The sequence below is a fragment of the Diadema antillarum genome, unplaced genomic scaffold, assembly GCF_040938485.1.
Source record: "Diadema antillarum isolate AM-2024a unplaced genomic scaffold, OU_Dant_1.0 seq00000097_RagTag, whole genome shotgun sequence".
In the NCBI taxonomy this organism is placed as follows: Eukaryota; Metazoa; Echinodermata; class Echinoidea; order Diadematoida; family Diadematidae; genus Diadema; species Diadema antillarum.
The window spans coordinates 1569434-1592286 of NW_027271186.1; the positions used below are offsets into that span (position 1 = coordinate 1569434).

Sequence of the window (22853 nt, forward strand, 5' to 3'; positions counted from 1 at the left end):
CTACCTAGCTGACAGACAGCACTGCCTGGCATACTTACTGCTTCGTAGGGTAGTGTTTGGAGATCGTCGAATGGTGTCTCTATCGAGTTGTTGTCAGCATCCAGAATGACCACCTCATCGAGGGCCATCCTCCTTACTTGCTGTTGGAAAAAAGATCATAAAGAAAAAAAGCTTACAGCAATACATTTCAAAAAGCGTATAATCTTCTTTTCCTAATTTCAGAAAATTGATGAGCATAAATACCTGAATGATTTATCCCTTGAAAATCCCATTTGCATGCCTTAAATGAAGAGTTGTATAAATACAGTGGTATGTTGAAGAGAGTATCATTTTAGAAACTCCCATAAAGTATTGAAAGTGGAAGGTAACATTTAGTACACTTTTATTGACCATTAGATTTTGAATTGAATTTTTTTCGGGGCTCATTGCAAATTCCAGTACATTACTAGGCTACCTTTGCAGACCCATGCACTGCATGTGTGTCCATCATGTATATTTTGTGAAGAAAGTTCATCAAAACTTAGAAACATTTCTATATAAATTCTTGCCACACACTCTATATGTTATTACATCAGCTCTTATACTTTTAGATTTGTGTTTATAGATAAAAAATACAGAAGACTGCAACAAAAATGCTTAAGTGTGGCTGACACACAGAACTACTGAGTAGTTGAGTTTTGTGCATTATTCAAATTGTAGATAACTGTTGACTTCCAAATTTCTCAGCAGTGGCCTAAACAAGTCCCCTGAGGTTCATATTTAATGTTTTGCTGCATTTTGGGAGGTCTGTAAAAGGTATCCCCTACCTTTAACCCTAACTAGGCCGGGCTATTTAGGTAGTTGATAGAGCCGGGGGGGGGGCCTCCCAGGCCCCCCCTCCATATCTCGGCCGTTGACCGCGCGATCGCGACGAAAATTGGCACACACATTGCCTATGATGTCATCTAAAATACCTTGAAGTTTATTTTTTAAAGAATTATTATTTATGTTAAATTATGCTAATTTATGCATAATGATGCATGAAATCAGACTATTTGGTATAAATCATAAAATGAAGCTCAAAACAGGCTCATTTTTTGTGTAAATATTCTTTTTAGTGTCCTTAGCAAATGTAATAAAAAAAATTGTAATATCAGAAAAAATTCTTATAGAATTTTATTGTTTTTTGAATTTCTTATGTATTTCCCTGTTTTTTCGACTTTATGTTTTCCATTGTTTTTTCGATGAAATTTGTCCGCGACATTGCTCCGAACAAGAAAATATGTTATTCATTGATTTTAATCAATAAAACATCAAAATAATCATGCTTTTATGAAATTTGCCTGTAAGCACAGTTTGCATTGAAATTGTACACGAATTCACGTTTTTGAGCAATTTTTGGTCTGACATGCATGTACATATTTATGCGTAACTTCGGAACCGCGTGCCCGGGCGTTGCAAATTTGGTGTCAAAAGATGCGGGAGACTCGAAAGAAAAAAGTCATGAAACGTTGCGGCGATAGCTTTTTGCGTTTGCGATACATCGCGCGGAACGTCGAGGGGGGGGGGCCTCGGAGGCCCCCCCGGCCTAGTTAGGGTTAAGATAGAATTATAGGCTTCTTTTTGAGTACATATCTATTGATTTTATTGCTATTAAATTTATCTACTCAAATTTGAAAGAGTTAAAAGTCTGAAAGAAAATTCAATTCTGAAAACCACCTGTTGTTCAAATAGCAGTATCTCAAAATGTTTGAAGTCTAAACTGATGATTTAAATGTGAATCATGGACCAATTACATGCCTAAGTTAAATTGTGGCTAACTTTGAAACATTGAATAATGGGTTCATATCCAATTTTCTTTTAGAATAGATATTCCAGATTTGAATGCAGGTGCACAGTTCCCTTTAATGGGAAGTGACAATTATTCATTTTTTTTTTTTTGCAATAGGATGCATCAAAATAAAAATAAAAAAGAATAAAAAATCAAAGCAAAGCACTTATTAAAGTCATATTGGTTGGTCAGAAAAAAAAAACATGATACTGCATTTTTTCAGATAATATACTCTTTTCACACTGGGGAAGCCCCGTCTAAGATGCAAAATTCATTTGCATGCTGCTCCCTTGGATAAGGATTATTAGCGAGTTTTCGCAAGCACAACGGTAGTTGAGCGTGCCATGTGCAAAATTTGTTTCTGCGTATGATCAAATCTGAGAAGCGTCCCATCCTGGGGAAAACGAGTACGGTATTCAGCCAAAATAGCGTTCGGTCCCAATGCTGGGCAGGATTGAGCCAGCCAGCCAGTCAATCAGCGATCTTGTCCCTACGCCTCCGTCCTAACAGGAAAGCGAAACTACTTAGATATGGGGACGGGAGTCTGAGTGCGGGGACTGTCACAGCTGATTGCTTCTGCGTACTCTTGGTCTTCCCGTCGTGTGGCGGAAACTACCTATTACTAATTTGATAGCAGACAAATGATGTCAGCACCAATACCAGACAATTCTCTCACCTCCATGAAGGAAGAATGAACGCCGATGAGGAAAGGCATGGGTGCCGAGCAGTAGTCGATCAGGTGCGAGGGGGTGACAGGAATGTAAATGTGCTGCCAGTGGAGGGGGTACAGCATCGAGACCGCTCCGTGGACACAGGCCGCTAACTGCAGTATCAGGAGAAAGAGAATCTCTCATTTGAAGTTGAAGTTCGTGCTAACTCTTATATATTCCGCTTTCTTGGAAATCTTGGGGGGAACGAGCTTTCACTCACGCTGGACCAACACTGTGGAATTCACTTCCACGTGAGCTGAAAAACTCAAGCTCCATGACATCTTTTAGGAGTAACCTAAAATCCTACTTGTTTGACAGTGCGTTTTGAAGGCAGACTTCCATGTCTTCTTTTTCATCTTCTTCTCCTTTTATGGTATATGTATTTTCAGTCTTTTTGCTTTGGTATAAAGCGCCTTGAGCATTTAATCAGAATGGAAAATGGCTCTATAAAAAATGTATGTATGTATGTATTATCATTATTAACCATTTTTGTGCTCTTACCTAATTGCACAGATATCTGGAAACTACTTTAATTTATATTCCACCATAATATTCAATTCTTTATGAGAAGTACATTTCCCTTGACTTGCTACTGACATATGTCAAGGGTAATACTAATGCCCAGCGCTGCTTTCTGAAAGAGGCAAGTCAAGTACTCTACCGACTTTCATTATGCTGGAAAAGTGAAAATATGGTGAATTTTCTTTGTATCATTGCCCATGTGAAACATCACGAACTGTAGTAGTCTTTTCATCCAGTGATGGCAGAAACAAAACTGCACTGAAACTTTGCTGCATTCCCTAAATACATATACACACACACACACACACACACACACACACACACACACACACACACACACACACATATACATATATACATATATATATATATATATGTATATATATATATATATATATATATATATATATATATATATATATACATATATATATGGGTTGGTCTTGTTCTCCTTCAAAATTACTTACCCTGTGTAACCTGTTGGATGTGATGAGTACTCTTCTCTCGTGTAACAAACTGACCACGAAAAGAGAAAATAAGATGTAACAGTGTTAGAAAGTAAATAAAATGTCATGTACTCATTAATTATGCCTGCACACAAATAGATTAAAAAAATACTATCTATCCTGAACCAATGTCCCCGAATTACCATTCTACGCCACATTTAATGCCCTAAGAAATTTATATCTTTATTCTATTCCTTTAATCTTTTTATTACACTAGCAAAAAAAATAAATTACGGTAACACATATCACGTTTGGCTTATACACACTTTTCGATTCACTTATGGTTTTAAAATCTAAACTGAGAAAGACAGAATGTCTCGCATATAGCTGAATTAAAAATCAAGATAACAAACACAAACAATGCATCTACCAAGCATCACAGGCAAAGAGTGGCTGTGCAGATAGAGTCTTATTCAATGTATGTGTTTTGGTTGCGAGGCCAAGTCTTGTTTTTACATGACAACTGTTGAGAAAAGTACACAAAGAGCAAAAATTAATGAAAAAGAGGTGGTACTAAGAGATAAATCATGTCTTTGGTGTAATTCTACCACCACAAAATTGTGCAAAACAGAAAAGGAACAAGTTATCACCAACAAGGGCATAATTACCTGACAAAAAGAATGATCATGTTTTCTGGAGTTACTGCACTGAAATATTCTGTCATATTGATCTGTAGCAGATAGAAAGGAAGAAACAAATAACCACATAATTAGTAAGTCATACAGATTCATTCACTACATTTATTATGACATTCACTTGCCATCAATCCATACCATTATAATAAAGATTGGATTGACAGATAACCTACATGTACAATGTAACATTCATAACATAATATAGATTATACTGACAGATAATCCACAATGCCACACACCACTTCCTTCTTCGAAAGAAATATGGCCCACATATTATAACTGCCATATACAACTGCACACACATTTCTTGTCCATGGAAGTATTTCCAATACAACACTGAATACACATTTGTAGATCACACAGCTGTGTACAAGATACCATGCTCATTATGTAGAATAACTATAACACAGTTCAAACATTCATTTACTTTGAAATATGTTACAGAAAAAGCGACATATCAAAAAAAATTTTCATAGAATGTCAAATTTGTTAATTTTTTCTGCAGGGTATGTAAAATGTACCGAAGTTGCCTCAATAACAAACATTTCCTATCCTTACTAATGAGTATATCAGAGACTATCGACGACTTGTGTATATCTCAGTAGTAAGGAATACATGGAAAAGTACAGTACAAATATTGTCACTACGTGCACTATGTGTATACTTCATGAATTAAAAACAAATCCAGTTACAATCTATTTCATACCACTCATGGTGATATTTCCTGGAAATGTATGATACTTACATTCTCTGGAATACTAGGCAAGGTTTTCTTTGTGTCTGGGCAAGTATGAAGTAAATCCTGTTAGGTGAAGGAAGCAAACAGGAAAAAGAAAATCACATGTTTACTGATCTCTGCTGGTAAAACTTGAATGGCAGTACGTTCAGAACATGAAATAAAAACGAGCTAAGACCGTTACATGTGAATGACGGATTGATCGTTGATTTTTTTATTCCCTGTCACCACCTGCAGAAACAAAATTTGAAAATTTCATCAACAGTACTATACTGAATCACCGTTGATTCTACAAAATGAGGGAGCAGTGTGCCGACAACCCGCTTTGGTGACTATGAACAATATATCTGCACACAGCTGTACTGAGTTGGCTTTGATAAGAAAGTGGATGCCACATTAAATGAGAAGCTTGAGGTTTACAATTGCAGCAATTAAAATGAAACCACAGGCACAATGGCTTCAGAACTACAAAAAGGCCTGTTCCTTGCATCAGTCAGCTGTCATTCAATGGATTAATTTGCAATGATATCATACATATGCATCCATTGGTAAGTTGAAAAATAAAAATGCCACTGACAGCAGGGGTGCACAACTGATGCTTGTTCATGTGTAATAATGCTCCCACAGACACTGTGGACGACACTGCCATAGGATCTTAGTTCAGTACCCTCAGAACCTATTTCTGAATAGAATCTAATAAAAAATTCTTCTTTTCTTTCTTAGCTTGCTGCAATCATACTTTCATGATCTTAAGTGCAATGACTAATGTCTTACCAGAAATCTGCTGTAGAAAGACAAATCTATTTCATTATCATTATGAAGAGGTAGGAGAAAAGATTTTCAATGGAGGGTATGATAAAGTAGAGAAGAATAAAAGAACATGCAAATGTGTAGTTCTGTCAGCATGCTTTTCCAGTATTTCAAATCTCACTGAAAGCAGTTTTAACAGGTATCTCCCAGAGCATCTGAATAAAGAGTTTCATCTGGTATCAAGATTTGATCACTCCTGACACAATGGCTACCTACGAATATGAGCACACTTACAAATGATTGCAGCTCTTCATCACTCGAGACTCTACTCATTAGGCTTTTATTTCATACCCACTGCTTCTTGATGCAGACAGGATGTATCGCCATGGTAACAAGGAGGAGTTAGGAGGAGGAGGAGGAGATTGACATTAGATAAGAACAAATGGACAAGAAGAGGAGTACAAAAACTACAGTATATGAACTATGAGAAGAACAAAAGTGTGACCTTTAATGAGAAAAAAAAAAGATGTGGTGAAAAGCAATAAATGCAGAGATGAGAAAAAAGATGCAGTAATAAAGAAAAAAGACGTAGTGACGAGAGAAAGATCAAGTAATATTAACCCATTGAGGACGGACTGATTTTGCTATAACATGCATTTCTCATTGACACCTGCCCGAGTATTCTTGGGACTCGTCTTCAACGGGTTAAAGAGAAAGACGCAGAGGTTACAAAAAGATGGAGTGATGAGGTAAAGATGAGGTGATGACAGAAAGAGATGAAGGGGTGATGTATAAAAAGTGAACTTTACTATTGAATTGGGAGCATCGTCAATGCAGACTCTGAAAGACTGTCCAGCAGCAGGCACGTTGATCCGGTGCAGTTCGGTCAGCAGGGCTTTGGCCGTCTGCTCACTGCTGCTCTTCAGGCTAGCCATCTTGTTCAAGACCTTGTAGAAGATGTCGAACCATGGCAGGTAGCTGGGAGGAATGATACAGGATGAGACAGAAATGCAAAGTGGGACATTAATATCCAATGTTTGCAGTTCAGGTTTTCATCTAATGTTGATTTGGTTACCTGTAAAAGTGGAAATATTCATGGTGTGAGCATTTTAAAAAAAATATATTTTGCGAGATAAGAACCTAGCATGAAAATAAAAGCATAGTCAATAATGTTGCTTGCTATATGTACCACTATGTAATGTCTTGATTACGCAGAATTAAAAACGTGAAATTGTCTTACCCGGCCGAGCCCCAAAAATTACGAGCAGGAAAATATTTACTTTCGCAGTAATCATGTACAGTCAAATCTGTCTATGGCGGCCACCCAAGGGAGACGAAGAAAGTGGATGTTATGAGACAGGCAGCCCCTATAGACAGGTTCTTTCTCTTAGAGAGAATTTTTTTAGTGGTCACATACAGCAGGTGGCCGCTATAGACAGGTGGTTGCTATTTAAAGACAGGTTTGACTGTACATATCTCATTCAACGCTCATTCCTGTCAATCTTGTATCCTGTTTTGAACAGAACTTCTTCGATATATTGCAAATTTGTAATTTCCAACACTTGTGTGACAACCACACTGAAAGCCACAGGTAATGAGCAATCCTTTTACTACAAGTCAGACAATGCCATGGTAACTTCAGCAGTTTTAAAAATTATGTCTCTTTGTGAAAAATCCAGCTTGTACAGTATGCAATAAGAATTAGAATGACTGTGGAGAAACCTTGTGTGTCCATTGATTTTGGGTTATTAACAATATTGGAAATATACTGCAGAGGGTGAGAATATCAAAATTAATAACACATGTCTTGAAATGAATTCTTGCGGTCGGCTACACGTCACTTCCGGTTCACTGGAGTGAAAACAAACAGCTTGCAAGCGCGCTAGCCTGCATACTAGTAATGCGCATACTGCATGCTAGCCTGTGCATGTGCGACGCGTATACTAGTAATTTATGTGCAACTCTACGCGGACGACATGCACATTGAGACTGTTTTTTCATTATTCATTTTGTCACTTGTGCCATTCATGAGATACATGCATCATGTCTTGCCAGCATTATTCTAAGAATCTGATCCTGTCGATCGGTCCCGGTATTTTGCCAAGTTGAAGGCAGCCGGACTGGACCTGTGCCCGTATGAAATCGCGGCAGGACTCTGAGTCTGGATCAACGACCCGACAAAATGGCCAGATGTGCAGTAGAACCTCTTTGAGTAGGCCCTACCCCGATATCTACGCTTACTTAGTACCTCATAGAAACTCCAGGTAGGTCTATAGGCCTAACGTTAGTACTGTAGTACTTAGGGTAGGGCCTAATTTAGGGTAGGCCTAGGGCCTAATCCTGCCGCCCGCACAGCTACAGTAGTACAGCTAGCGCTATGCTCGCGAGATCGCGGGGCGCTCCGGCAGAAAGCACGTACAGCGTTACCACTCCAGGCTCACGTGATGGTTTGTTTTCACTCCAACCGCTATCCATGACCCCGTGACACGCAAAATACCCGGATGTCCGACCATGAGAATACTACAAATACATGTATGTATTTCTGCTGATGCAGTTCTTGCACATGAATTCAAGCACTCGTATAGTTGTCTTGCTTGGCAGAAATTATGCTCAAAAAATATATGGTGTGCATGCATACCAAACATATCCTCTGGCTTGTTTTTTTTTTCCAATCAAGCCACATGTCCAGACAGCGACTGTCGCTGGATAGGGATTATGTAATCCTCCTCCTGAATCTTTGCATCATGAGGGTCTTTGCAATGTTTCATCTATCCAACTTACATCATGGCTAAATCTTTTAGCACAAGGTTGTATTTAATTCATCAATTTTTTATGAGTTTAAAATGAGGTTTATGGACTGTGGTCTGGAAATCCAACAAAGATTACGGCCTTATTTCTTGGCAAATAAAATCCCAATTCCACTGAAATACATGTCCAATGTTTGGCAGTATAGAAATTTCAGTGTGTTTCATTTCTCTGTAATACCAGAGTTAGAATAACACTGTGCCAAAATCTTCTTCTTTTCTGTGTTTAATCCATATGAATTTCCATTGTTGCTTTCAATATATGCCAGGTAGCAAAATACAATGTAAAATCATATACTATGGGACACTACATTTACTATATCGGCTGTAGGAAATCAATTGCAAACAAATAGTCAGCTTTTTGATAGAGTAGCTTGACAAGTATACCTGCCAAGCACCTGGGCAAATATAGCCAAGTGTGAAATTGTGTACAAATCTGCACTGTGAAGCAAAAGGAATGCACAGTAAATTGTCATTGCTTGAATCGAAAGAAAAATGTAGCTATTTAAAATGAAAGTAGATATTGTATGCTGTTTGATTCAGATTTCCTTATCAAGCCTGTATAATCTGAGAACTTAGGAATGGTTACATCAAAATTTACAAATATAAAATGTATGTAATGTTGTCACACTTCTCTTCTGCAGAACATCTTGCAAGGCAGAACACAGTATACTGTAAACCATACATGTACATGTGTACTTGTACTTCCTTTGCAACAAAGTGATTTTAAAGGGTGTGTACAGTTCTGGTCGAGGAGGAGATTTAGCTTTTAACGTTTTATGAGATATTCAGAAACCACTCTATGAGATGTCAAAGGGCATGCAGTTCTAAGGGGTATCAAAAGTTTATTCGATGAAAATCGGTTTTGAACTGGCTGAGATATCCAAAAACAAGGTGAAACAAAGAGATCCTAATAAAGTTGGGGCATGTCGCCTTTTATTATTAGCACTTTTTTGGATATCTCAGCCATTTGAAAACCAATTTTCATCAAATAAATGTTGAATCCTTCTTAAAATTACAAGCTCTTTCATGTTTTACAAGAGGTTTCTCATTATCTCACTTAGGAATGTTCAAAACATGAATTCCCACCTCAACCAGTACTGTACAGTCCCTTTAATGTATGATGGTGTCAAAATTAGGAAGAAGGCAAGATTTTACAGTGCTACTACAATTACATCATGGTGATACTAAAATGTTGGGGTATCAATAAAATCAATACAAGTGACTCTTGTAATAGAAATAACTGATTGAAATTTAAAAAAAGAAAGAAAACAGCCATAACATCGTTCTAACTGGTTGGCTCAGTTGAAAAGACAGGTCAAGGACTATAGGACAGTAGAAACTAAAGCTCACTCCATGGCATGTCTGCAAACACACTGTGTAAACTGACTGGCTATTAAATGACAGTACGGTGGGCTGTTGTCAGCATGTTTTGAAACCCCTCGCTAGCTAGAACTGAGTTTACCCCGCATTCAAATTCATGGGAAATTATGACAAAGGAGGCAACAGGTTAAGTGCAGAGCAAAAAACAGCTGATTACAATTCTGATTAATACTGCAATCACTGCTTTAGAGGTAAAATTTGTGAGGTGAAGGGAGTACAAAGCAATTAGGTCAATTTAGAATATAAAGTGGAATGTCAATCAAATGGCAGACCCAGTAGAGACTGCAAAGTAGCTCAGAACTCAAGCAAATGTATTGGTAATGACGTTTTAAAACAAAAGTTTTTATCAAGATGTACCGGTACCAAAAAAGGAAACATCAATGCATTAAGATTTGCTCCTTTGAAACCATTTATGGGACAAATGATTCATGTGACACTGTAATTCGACTTGTACAAAATGTAGCGCTGCATAGAAGTATATTGTACACTTGCGTGCATGCACACACACAAACACACACAAACGCACAAACGCACTGCCTCTCTCTCTGCAATAAACCACATCACAAATGCACGACTTGGTAGACTGTGAATTGATGTATTTCTACTGACAGAAATCTGCTCTGTTGTAATGCAATGCACTGTGAGATAAGAGCTTTTGGCTTTTACTCTTTGAAGACACTGATTTTGCTGAAGCAGACACTCTCCTCAGACGTATCGGCTGACAGTGCTTCGACCAGTCATTAAAAGGTTAATGAGACTAGAAGTGCACTAGCACCTTGCAAAACAATATCAGGGCAACTTGTAGTCCCTGAAATCCATTTTACAATCATGACAGGCATCTGTGAGGTGCAATATGTACACTGAAGTACTGCACAAAGCACAGTATCCTTAACGTCTGTTTGCAAGGCTGCGAGAGACAGAGCTTTTCTCAAAGAGACTGCCTGAATGAACGACCATGAAGCCGCAACTGGGTAAATCCATCAGGCCATATGTGGCAAGACGTGATGGGATGAAAAGATGGGGGCAGGGGTAAAGAATAAAAAGGCAAACAAGAGGAGGTTACAAATGGAGAGCAGGAAATGAGGAGTAGGGAGGAGGAGGAGGAGTGTTACTGCAGAGAGGTTTCAAAATTTCATGGGACTGAAGTTGTAGAGAAAGATAGAGGTAGAAATACTGTGTTGGTGGGGGAGCACTCAGAATGGGAAAGGGTTGGGGCGGAGGAAAATGGGGTAAATTGTGTGAATAAAGGGTTTTTCATAAGAGGGAAGAGGAGAGGCATGGATGGGTGGGGGGGGGGGATACGGGAATGGGGATCTTCTAAAAAAATACTGGAAAGGAGGGGAAAGAAGCGGATGACAGATATGGGTCAAGAGAAGATTATGAAAATTTGAGGAAAAACACTTATTCTCAAAAGGAGATAGGGAGGTGGAGGATTTCATTAAAAGGGAATTATTTAACCCATTAACTACAGGAATCTGGTGGTCATAGAGGTTTAAAGCTTTTGAAAATTTCAGAGTCTCATAAGATAAGATAATCACACATGAAATAAAGATGAGAGATTAAAAAAAAGTGTAAAAATGAGGAGTTCATAATTAAAGTTGTATTAACTTGTTCAGGACAAGCTGATTCTGCTGTAACACACATTTCCCATAGACACCAGCCAATATAATATTTCAACAGGTTAAAACTAACACGAAATCTGAAACAATTCATTACCTTTGATATAACTATTTCATTGGCTTGTAAGAAAATCTCCCTTATTCATGTCATTATGACACCGCGAAGCATTTCCCTTGAGACTGTATACACCATACATTAGTGAGTCTAATTTTTTGCAGATCGGGACTTCCCAACGATTTTGCAAGTGGTTAAATTCGTGAACGGGGAGTACAGTTATGATTAGAGAAATATATGCATGCCTGTCGATTGATGTTGAGGCCAGAGTAATAGTAATTTCTTGTTTTCTTAGATTTGCGAATAGCAACCGACTAAAACAATTCTTGAAAATTAAAACCTCGCAAAATATATGGCGTATACAGTACAAGGGGGAATGTACTTGTTTGTTTGGTTCATTTGTTTCATTTCCATCTGATAAGATGGCTGGATAGCCCATATTCAGCTGCAATAGCTGGTCTTCCATGGGATCCAGCTGGATGTAAAGCAGGACCACTTCACCAGGTTATAAACATCCTGCTCTTTGCGATGAATAAATGAAGCAGGAGCTTTCATGTGCACGAGTTGTGACTCTCTCAGACATGGGACCTCGATTTTATGTCCAATCCGAGGGACAGAGTGTTTTGCCTCTTACTACTGGGGACGGTATAAATACACAGAAAATTGTTCAGTGGGACCTGGGAATCGAAACGGGGTCCTTTGGATCATGAGGCAGATGCACTACTGACTGAGCTAACTTACCGCTCACCGCACTTGCTGGATAGGATGGAAATAAATGTGAAAATTAGATGGTGGAAGATGAGGGTGGGCGTTGCAAAGGGTTTAGGGAAGTGGGATGGGAAATAGGCAAGGAGTGGTGGGTAAATTGGGCAGAATTGGGCAGGGGATGAAGGTGTATCAGAGAAGGGTGGTATGTACCTGAGGAAACAGATGGCCGTCTTGGCTCCAGGGGGGTGCCGGCAGAATCCAAACCTCTGCAGGTTGTCGATCCCTGTAAGGACGAATGTGAAGAGCTGACCTGCAGGGTTGTACCTGTCATGTGCATTAAAGAAAAGAAAAGCAAAAGCAAAAGTTAAATTAAAGCAAAAGTTACATTACTTAGGTTCACACGACCTTCCTAATCTTCATGATTAACTTGAAGTTTTAAACTTTGATCATTAGCCTGTAGTTTCAGACTACAACGCATGACACCTAATCTTAAACATTAAACTTTCAAGCAAGAGTCCAACTCAATGATTAAATCACAGATCCAGAAGAAATACATACAATGTACACCGTGTACATGCACGCTAACAAATGTGCAATGATACAGTAGAGTACAACATGCACTAGAGGTTGACTTGGAGGCTAACAAGAAATAGAGTTAACGAGAGGTCACACTAACTTTCGAGTTTGTTGATTATCATGCCCACATGATGCTAAACTATAATATGAATAGTGCATACACCATATTGAAAGATGTTTAAGATCAGAAATGTCATGTGAACCTAATTACAGTATTTTCAGTTTTAATGGATGCTAGTAATACATGTACAATGTATAATGCATCATACAGGTGAGAGTGTGTTTTAGTAGAGATGCAGCATACTCGAGGGTATAATTATAATAATGATAAAACATGCACGAGATGCAGCCAAGTGCATGATGCCTGGCATTGTGAATACCCGAGAGTGTGCAGCATCATCCACTTATTTATACCTGTTCATCATTTGTTTTATAAAATGGGCTTATGAACTTGTTTTTTTTTTTCATATCAGACTTTGCATTGCAATACAATGGGGCTGTTCTTTGATTGACCGTGCAGATGACTGTGTGAAATAAAGCAGTTGTTTGGGTTCGTTACACTCACGCAGAGTGATCAGTAAACAATGATGCCACAAGAGGGTTTAAACATGCAGCGCAACAACACAGTTTATACTTTTTTGACGTGTACTTTTTGCACTCCTGGGCATGTTAGCAAAAAACAAAAAACAAAAAGAAAGAAAGAAAGAAAAAGAGTACATATCGTCATGCGCATGGCAGATTGTTGCTAGTGCACTTCCGTGCGCATGGCAGATTGTTGTTAGCGCACTTCCGTGCGCATGGCAGAATGTTGTTAACCCTATGCGCACTCCCACACCATAACGACAATCTGCCATGCGCACTCCCACACTGTAACGACAATCTGCCATGCACACTCCCACACTGTAATGACAATCTGCCATGCGCACGACGATATGTGACTAATTTCTGCACTTCTGATTGGCTACATTCTTGAAGCCATATGATAGTCTGCCTTACAGTTGTAGCCATAGAGCATTTTAAGAGATCATGCCATCCTTAATATGTTACAGGCATCACTAGCCCTGTCACATGGTTTTTGACCGGTAGAGTAAAGCTACAGAATCAGAGTAAGACAGGAGAAAGCAGCTCAGCAGAACAAACACTGGATGTGACAGCCACTTCCTAAAATAGCATACCGGTAGTTCAGTAATACAGAAAGGGCACGGACACACATCATTACACTGTACTGTATCCTAGGCTTTGCCTATAGATGTATTATCCCTCTTCTATCAGCCATACAAACTCCTTTCTCCTCCCCCCCCCCCCCCCCCTCTCTCTCTTTAATATTGATACATGAATAAACACTATACCCGTATGTGTACAATATTGTATGTACAGATGTGTGAATGTATGATGCGCAGTATGTGTAGAACAATGTGTAATTATTATAAAGACGTAATGTAGAGATGTCAAAGGTCCTGTTTACCTTTGGGAGAAGTGATTAAAGAAATGTTCAAGATATCACTTTTGATGCATATACATGTAAAGGTCGGTTGTATCAAAAAAATCCTAGTACCATATAAAGTTTTTGCAATAAAGCCTAGAATATAAGGAGATATCACTATTTTTCTCATTAAACCATAACTGTAGACGGTTTAGTCTGGAAACACTTTTATTATAACTATTGTTCACATTTTGTATATTTAACAATACTTCACATCGATTATACTCATTCAAATTTTTACATTGGTTGTTTCTATCCCTAACTCACATTTCAGAACTATTTTGAAGCACTAATGCTTGGTTTTTGTTTCATCTGCAAATGGTAAATTATGCCTTTTTAATGTATACATTGCATAGTATATGTTTGTATTTGTGCATGTGTGTGTCTAATTGTACGTTCACGTACACCTACACACGTACACAGAATACAGAAGTACGCATCATGTACAGGTGTATGTGTAAATGTCAGTGGTAATACAAACTTTTAGGGGAAGACCTGGGGTGACAGTCTTTTTACAATTTGAGTGAAAAGCTTCAATGCATTGACATACAACGTGTAGTTTCTTTTTTTCTTACCCATACATGTACATGCTCATGATGACAAAATGTAAATATCTCAAAGTAAAAAGAAGTTTTTTGATTTTGCTGAACATCATAAACATACTGAAGAAAACAACAGGACACTCACATGAAGGGATCAAGTATTACTTTGAATCTTCTATTGTCCGCTCTGATGTGGAGATACCTTTTATGATCTGTCAATGTGCCAACTTTTTTTATAATTGTTGTTGTTGTTTTTCAAATTAAACAACTCCTGAACCGTAAATGCTAAATTTACTCAAATTGTATTAAACAAGTTGAGGTTCTGCTCAGAGATATTTCCAGTATCAAAGAAAGCAGAAAGGAGACCTTGGTAACTCTATACAGGTATAAACATAGCAAATATTTACTGACGCACCATCACCCTGCAGGAACTTAAGCTGTGAAATACATTTTAATTGCTCCAATAACTCACCACTTGGTGAGACTTACAGTTGGCACATTGGTGATGTGCCAAACTTCCTTGTGTCCTTTAAAGCCTCTCCAAAAACTTCCATAACACGCAAAAAAAAAAAAAGAGGAAAGTATATCAAATGTCAGAAATAATGTTCATGAAAAACGTTGCAAAAGAAAAAAAAATCATGAATTTTTGCAAGGTTTGAAGGAAAATCAACAAGTGAACAAAGAGTACAAAGTTACATAAACATGCTGAACCAAATTAATTGATCAACATCGGCAGTGCACTATTTTGCCATCAATTAAAGCGCACACAAAGCAACCTACAAACCTTCTGACAGCAACAAAGTTGGTCTTTTTTGCCATACTTTGTAAACACTGGGAAATTTTTTTTTTTTCTTCAAGACAATCAAATATGAATAGAAGAGAGAATCCCTGGTTGTACACAGGCTTCAAAATGCTCTTTACCTGTTACAAAGGATTGTGGAGGGGGTAGGCCGGGGAGGGACGGGGAATCTTAACTACACTAGAAATAGTCCCGTTACAATGAGAACAATAATTCCTGTACCAACAGAGTATTAGAGCCACAGCTCTACACTGACCTTAAATGGCCCTTCATTGCAGCAATCTAAACTTGTACTCTCACAACAATGACAAGTACATTGTATATCTCCAGTGAATTGTGAGACACCAATGCATCTAGACTTCATGTGTAAATCACAAAATTATGAGAGGGGTACAGGCTTCCCAGCTGGTAAATTACAACTTCAGAGACTCCAACTCTCCCGTTTTCGACGGGAGATCTCCCGCCGAAAGCCCATTTTTGCACAATCTCCCGTTCTCCCGTTTGAGATTTGATTTCTCCCGCCCTAGCTCTGTGTCTCCCGGTGGAAAGGATTTCTTACTTATTTCTATCGTATGTTGAAAAAACAAGGAAAAGTAGAAATTACGCGGTGCGTAACATATGTCCCCGCCGGAAGTAGCATTTTGTAACAAAATGTGCAATATAGGTAAAAAATCAAGGTCAAAGGTCAAAGAAGTCAAAGGTCAAAATTCTGTGTAGAAGTTTTGAAGCCCTCACCTAGTGCCATCACATAAAGCAAATGGAATCGAAATTGGGTTAGAAATGGCGAAGGAGTAGCATTTTGTAGCCAATGTACAATATAGGTCAAAAATCAAGGTCAAAGGTCAAAGAAGACAAAGGTCAAAATTCTGTGTAGAAGTTTTGAAGCCCTCACCTAGTGCTATCACATAAAGCAAACGGAATCGAAATCGGGTTAGAAATGGCGCAGGAGTAGCATTCTGTAGCAAAATGCACAATATAGGTCAAAAATCAAGGTCAAAGGTCAAAGAAGTCAAAGGTCAAAATTCTGTGTAGAAGTTTTGAAGCCCTCAACTAGTGCCATCATATAAAGCAAATGGAATCGAAATCGGGTTAAAAATGGCGAAGGAGTAGCATTTCGTAGCAAAATGTACAATATAGGTAAAAAATCAAGGTCAAAGGTCAAAGAAGTCAAAGGTCAAAATTCTGTGTAGAAGTTTTGAAGCCCTCACCTAGTGCCATCACATAAAGCAAACGGAATCGAAATCGGGTTAGAAATGGCGAAGGAGTAGCATTTTGTAGCAAAATGTACAATATAGGTCAAAAAATCAAGGTCAAAGGTCAAAGAAGTCAAAGGTCAAAATTCTGTGTAGAAGTTTTGAAGCCCTCACCTAGTGCCATCACATAAAGCAAACGGAATCGAAATCGGGTTAGAAATGGCGAAGGAGTAGCATTTTGTAGCAAAATGTACAATATAGGTCAAAGGTCAAGGTCAAAGGTCACGACTGAAATTCTGTGTAGAAGTTTCAAAGCTCCCATGTAGTGCTATCATATAAAGCAAACAGAATCAAAATTGGCTCATAAATGACAGAGAAGTAGCAAATTGAAGATTTTGATCACACACGGACGCACACACGGACACACGGACACACGGACGGACAGACGGACGGACGGACACACGGACACACACACGTACGGAGCCCGTTTCATAGTCCCCTGCTCGAACTCGTTCGGCGGGGACAATAAGCCTAAGATAGCACCAGTGAACATCTAGAATCCTAGGAACTTCGCACTTCGCACACATCAACTTGGAGTCTCCCGTTTGCTATGGGTTTCGGGCGGGAGAATCTCCCGATCAGAAGGTGCTTGGGGTTGGAGTCTCTGCAACTTACAACAGCACATGCACTGCATATGGCTTCCATCTTTATTGAATAGACTCGAATAAGAGAGTACTTTGCATCCGGATTAACAATCAACCCTTTGCACAGATTTGTAAAAATTTCATGATTTCTGATTCATTTCTTTCATTCATGTCTACGTATATATCGTAAAGGTCCCACTGGTGCAAGTTGAAAGCTTTCACTGTAAAAACAACAATACAAAAAGTGTGAATCATACTAGTAAACTGACTAATGGCTACCTTGTGTATAACGTGAAAGGTTATATGGTTTGATAGCAGGAAATTACTGAGACCCCTTAATCTATATGAGTATCTGAAGATCTCCCCCAGAATATTCAATAACACCATAATGTTTAAAAGGGGGTCAGCCTTGACTAATCCTAAGTAATGATAGGGATTTTTTTTATTATGGGAAAGACATTATTTCAAAGATTTAAAGGACAAGATCAACCAAATATGTGTGTGGGATGAGTGAATGCAATAATCTAGTAGAACATATCAGTGAAAGTTTGAGGAAATTGTGACAGTCAGTTCCAAAGTTACGAATTTCAAAGTTTTGGTGCTGACATCACTGGATGAACAGACTCAAACAATTTGTGACATCACTGCATGACAACAATATAAAGAAAAAACTAAAAACAGATTATCATATTCTTAGCATTCATGAAAGAGCATTTGACTTTGAATAACTCTTTCAGAAACTGATAACTTGTAGTCTTCTCATCCACTGATGGCAGCACTGAAACATTAAAATTTATAACTTTTGAAAGGACTGACCAATTTTCCAAAAACTTCACTGACGTGTTCTGAACATTGCAGCAATGTACAATCACTCAATCCACACATAAATTTGGATGAACCTGTCCTTTAAATGCTTGAAAGTGAGATAATGTTGTCCCAGCCACACAGGCAGGCAGGTTTTCCTTTTGCCTAAGCAAACAAACTGCAATAATTTCTATTTACCTTGCAGGTCAAAAGGGCAACGTTTAAAGCTCTACCACCCTTTCTGTTAACAGGTGTCGCAGTACATCAGTGCACACACCTATCCATTCCTTATGACATAAAACGAGAGACAATTTCCTTTTCTCGGCTCCCCTCCCAATCCCAACACAAACTTTAGGCAACTGTATTAGCTCTTGATGATTTCCCAGGACAAGCAGCAAAACTTTCACAAGTTTCATAGTTCACATTGAAGGTACCATATTATTTTTTTTTCAGTTGGATCTCATATCCCACAGCCAAAAATGAATATAGTAGACTCCTCCAACATATTACTAAAATATACAGGTCTCTATAGACCAGTGCATAGTTAAAATGTCCAATGACCCAAATTTGAAACCAATGAAACAAAACAATTGTAAAGCTAAATATCACTCACTTATAAGTGTGTAATGCAACTTGGTTTTATGTTAACAAACTCCCTTGAATGTTCAGAATGTCCTTTCACTGCGACGTCTAGAAACCCTTCAGGCGCCGTCCATGACATCGCTCATTGCAACTCTGCATTTTGTTTTGTTTTGTTCTTTTCTTTTCTCACATGACCTTTATCTGCTCATGTGCAGAATGTAACTTTGAAGTGACAGATCTTCAAATACTGCCTTCCTTTGATGGAATGGCTCTTTTTTTTCATATTTCTTCTTCATTCACCCCAACTCAGAGTGCCCTTTTAAAATGAGATCCACCATATACAGACAGGTGCTGCAACCCACTGAGTGCTTTCAATATCTCGCTCTCATTCATCACAGACGATACATGTATGACTCACATGGCCTGCTATTTCCCACCCCCACAATGCCAAGCGTGGTCTCGGTGAACTTGGCTTCACCAATTCGGGAAACATAATATGGAAAGGCATGATGGGATAGGAGGAAGACAAGGATGAGGAGGAGGAAAAAGACCAGAGAGCGTAGAACATGGAGCTCAAGTTCAACCAGCATGCACGCAGCCATCTTTTCAGTTGTGCTGGGCTTTCCTCCTGCATCTGCTTCAGCAGGAAAGAACAACAAGCGTGACAATTTCCTTCCTTCTTTATTTCTGGTCACGTGACATGCCTACCCCCACCCCCCCCCCCCCCCCATCATACATTGTGGATTGTATTTTCTGCAGTCTGTTTGAGCACACAATGCATGCGATAAAAGTATGTGTGGGTATAGCGACAAATAACTGTACCAAGTATGCAGCTGTTTGCTTGATATTACGACTGTCTGGATGGAGGGTCTCTTCCCTTTTTCCAGGAGAAGGGGGTGGGGTTTGTGCGGCCACTTTTACGTGAATGGGATTAGTTGGCTGTCTTTCACACTGACTCACACAGTGGGCGAAGACTTTGGCGGTGCATTTGCCGCAGCTTCCCACACTGTACGTCACATCGAAGGGAGGGCTTGCATAGCAATCATTTCTCCTGCATTGAGACTGCCTTTGTCGACTCTGATTAAGCCTCTGAACACCGCCACCTATAAGTCCAACTGACATTGCACACACACGGGCCCCTGGTGGTCCTGTTTGGGCTCTGGGTTGCTTTGTGTGTCATAAAATCCTCTTGCTGGATAAATTGAATTATTTCTGGAGGGTTATTCTAGGGGAAATTCATTATGTGGGAGACGAATGTACAGAGGCCCCCATATACATACAAGACCATGACATTTGAATATTTAAGACTGACTAAAGTATTCAAGAGACCTTGCTAGACAGATTAACACAATGCCACAGAAGAGCTGCAGACATGTCTAGTACATCCCTGCGGATTCCTGTGGAAACTGCTTTTTGAACCCCCTGCATGCCACATAATTCTGAGACAGCAACACATGAACACTTCTTGAAAACACTCTGATTTTCAAAGCCATGTAACTTTTTATAGCTCACTGTTTATGCTAGAAATGCAGTCCAGTAAATCATAGAGAAAATTGTCAGCTTTGTTATGATGTTACTACATGACAAAGCTATGGATACGATGCTTTCAATGTACTGCAGAAAATTGCCGTTTATTGATCTATTTGTGTGTTTCTACATTTGAGCAAAAAAGCAAAGTGGGCAAACTCTTGACTGAGTTGGGCAAGCGAATGTAGCCAAGTTTAGTCATCATATAATTGATGTCTACAAGTATGTATGTTTCACGAGAAGGAATGGCCGGGTCATTTTGATAGAACAAAAAGTATTATTGTCATTTACAATCATGCCGGTATTCACAATGTCATGCATCATGCACTCGGCTGCACGTTGTGCATGTTGACCATAACTTCGAGTGCGCAGGATATCCACTCACTTACTCCTACACGTGTTGTACCTGTGCATAATTTGTATACTTATTGAAGGATCAGCATTCCAAAACATCTGACAGGGCAGTCACACACCATGCACCATTTAATATGTAATGCCTTTCTCCTGCTTCAAAATATTTGGCCAAATTTGTATATATGTTCATGTATTTATACCCCTTTCAGTAACTCCCCTGGCTAGCGCCAGGCCTGAGCTAAGTCGTAAAATTTTGAGTTTATGAATGGGTCGGGTCAAAGTGGCCCTTGCCAGGAGTGGACTATTTTGGCGCTGCTGAAGCTAGCACCAGGCACGGGCCAGGCTCGGCCCTGGTGCCAATCGAAGAGTTTATGAATGATAGCAGCACCAGGCTCGGGCCAAAATTTCTTACATGGTCAAAGGTCACACTTACCTGGCTATGCCCTCCGCCGGAGCGCGCGTTCAGTTGCCATGGTAGTTATCCCTTACGTGGCCGAGTTCGTGAATGGGTCATCGTAAAAGTAGCACGGCTCTGCTGTAGTTACTGAACGCAATTTTTACTGCTTGGCACGGGCCAAATTAGCTCGGGCCAGGAGCTGGCCAGAAATGCATGAGTTACTGAAAGGGGTACAAGATACACTTTGCCTGGTGTGAGAGGGGTGCCACAGAGAGGGACCATGCTTACCTGCTGAGGTCGCATGGGAAGCAGAACCTTGGAAGTTCCTTGGATACCACCTCATCCTTGAAGTTTTCCGGAAACGTAGCAACAATGTGAGGCTCTGCAACAAACAAAAAGCACAAAAGCATGCATTATACAACTGTACGTAGATCATCTATAGTGTGCGGTAGTATGAGACTTGCGATCATCATTACCATTTTAATTACTGTTGCTATATTATTGCTAGAATCATTATCATGATTATCATCATCTTTATTATCATCGAACAGAAGGTATGAGTTTCCAAGGGTGTCAAAAAATACCAAATTCAGCAAAATGTCTACTCTTAAAGGCTGATTTGCATGCATCCAGCAGAACTTCCAAGTCCAAAATGCATACTACTGTACTTACAAAGCCAATCTAGGTATAGTTTAAAGTTTTAAGAAAAAGAAAATAACAAAAAATCAAGGAAATGACAGTCTGAAAAAGTCAAGAACTATTTCACAGGCAGTCTTAAAGGTGAATTCTTTTCAAAGCCATCTTACAGTGCCTACAGATACACGAAAGATACCATAAGAAAGTTTACCTGAATATAAATATATATTAAAAGTCAGTCATTTGCATGAAAAAGTGTTAAATGATTGTGACATTCCTTTGACTACACTATATTCTTTGATTTTTGGCTGTCAGTAAACGTTCACTTCCATATTATCAAAGCACGTACATTGATCTTCGTATATAATGGCTCTATTCGGGAAATATACCACGGACATGATGTCATCATATAAAAATGTATCCTCCAAGCTCTATTTGAATGTCAGAAAATTGAGAGAGATTTCAGGTCTTTTGTGTTCAAATTAAAAAAATACTTCAAGGTTTCAAGGAGATCACAGTCATGCGACCAAGATAGCTCCTTCACGGCTGATAAAAAGTAAAAAAAGAAAGAAAAAAAAAGAAAGATTATTAATAAGTGAGAAGAAAAGAAAGAACAAAGTCGAGTAGCCTCTCTTGTGCTGGTGACAAATCAGCCATTACCAATCGAAACCTGCAGAACAATAGGTTATGCGTAAATAAGAAATTTCTTCACACCGTTTAAAATTGTGACCACAACATCCTCACAAAGACTTCAAAGGAAGAGAAAAGAGTGTGTTTGAGGAAGGATATTATTATTTAAGCAGACGGCATGCTGGCGGTACAGAAATATCAATGTGATGGGGGGGGGGGGGGAAGAAAATCTTTAGAATGTGTACATGACTGTCACAAAGGAATACCATTTTAATGACATCATACATTTGTATTGGGCAATGTGGTTTAGAGCCTTAGTGTGCCAACCAAAGTGAAGCTTTTTGCCAACCACATGGGGCTGCTGCACCACTAGTCTTCATTCAAGTCAGCTGTACTACACATATTTCTACTCAGTATAGAGCACACAATGGAACATGCACTGTAAAAG

General features: G+C 39.0%; 1 protein-coding gene across 2 annotated transcripts in view; it reads right to left on the reverse strand.

Annotated features, from left to right (window-relative positions):
* Window positions 1–22853, reverse strand: part of LOC139726728 (DENN domain-containing protein 1B-like) — an 89791-nt gene that overhangs the window by 41875 nt on the left and 25063 nt on the right. For both annotated transcript variants that reach the window (XM_071637723.1, XM_071637722.1), the window contains exons 3-10: window positions 21428–21521; window positions 12449–12562; window positions 6479–6647; window positions 4929–4985; window positions 4157–4218; window positions 3510–3558; window positions 2487–2633; window positions 39–140 (exon numbers count right to left, since the gene is read on the reverse strand). In XM_071637723.1, the coding sequence (XP_071493824.1) occupies window positions 39–140; window positions 2487–2633; window positions 3510–3558; window positions 4157–4218; window positions 4929–4985; window positions 6479–6647; window positions 12449–12562; window positions 21428–21521 (794 nt within the window). The remainder of the gene's footprint in view (window positions 1–38; window positions 141–2486; window positions 2634–3509; window positions 3559–4156; window positions 4219–4928; window positions 4986–6478; window positions 6648–12448; window positions 12563–21427; window positions 21522–22853) is intronic.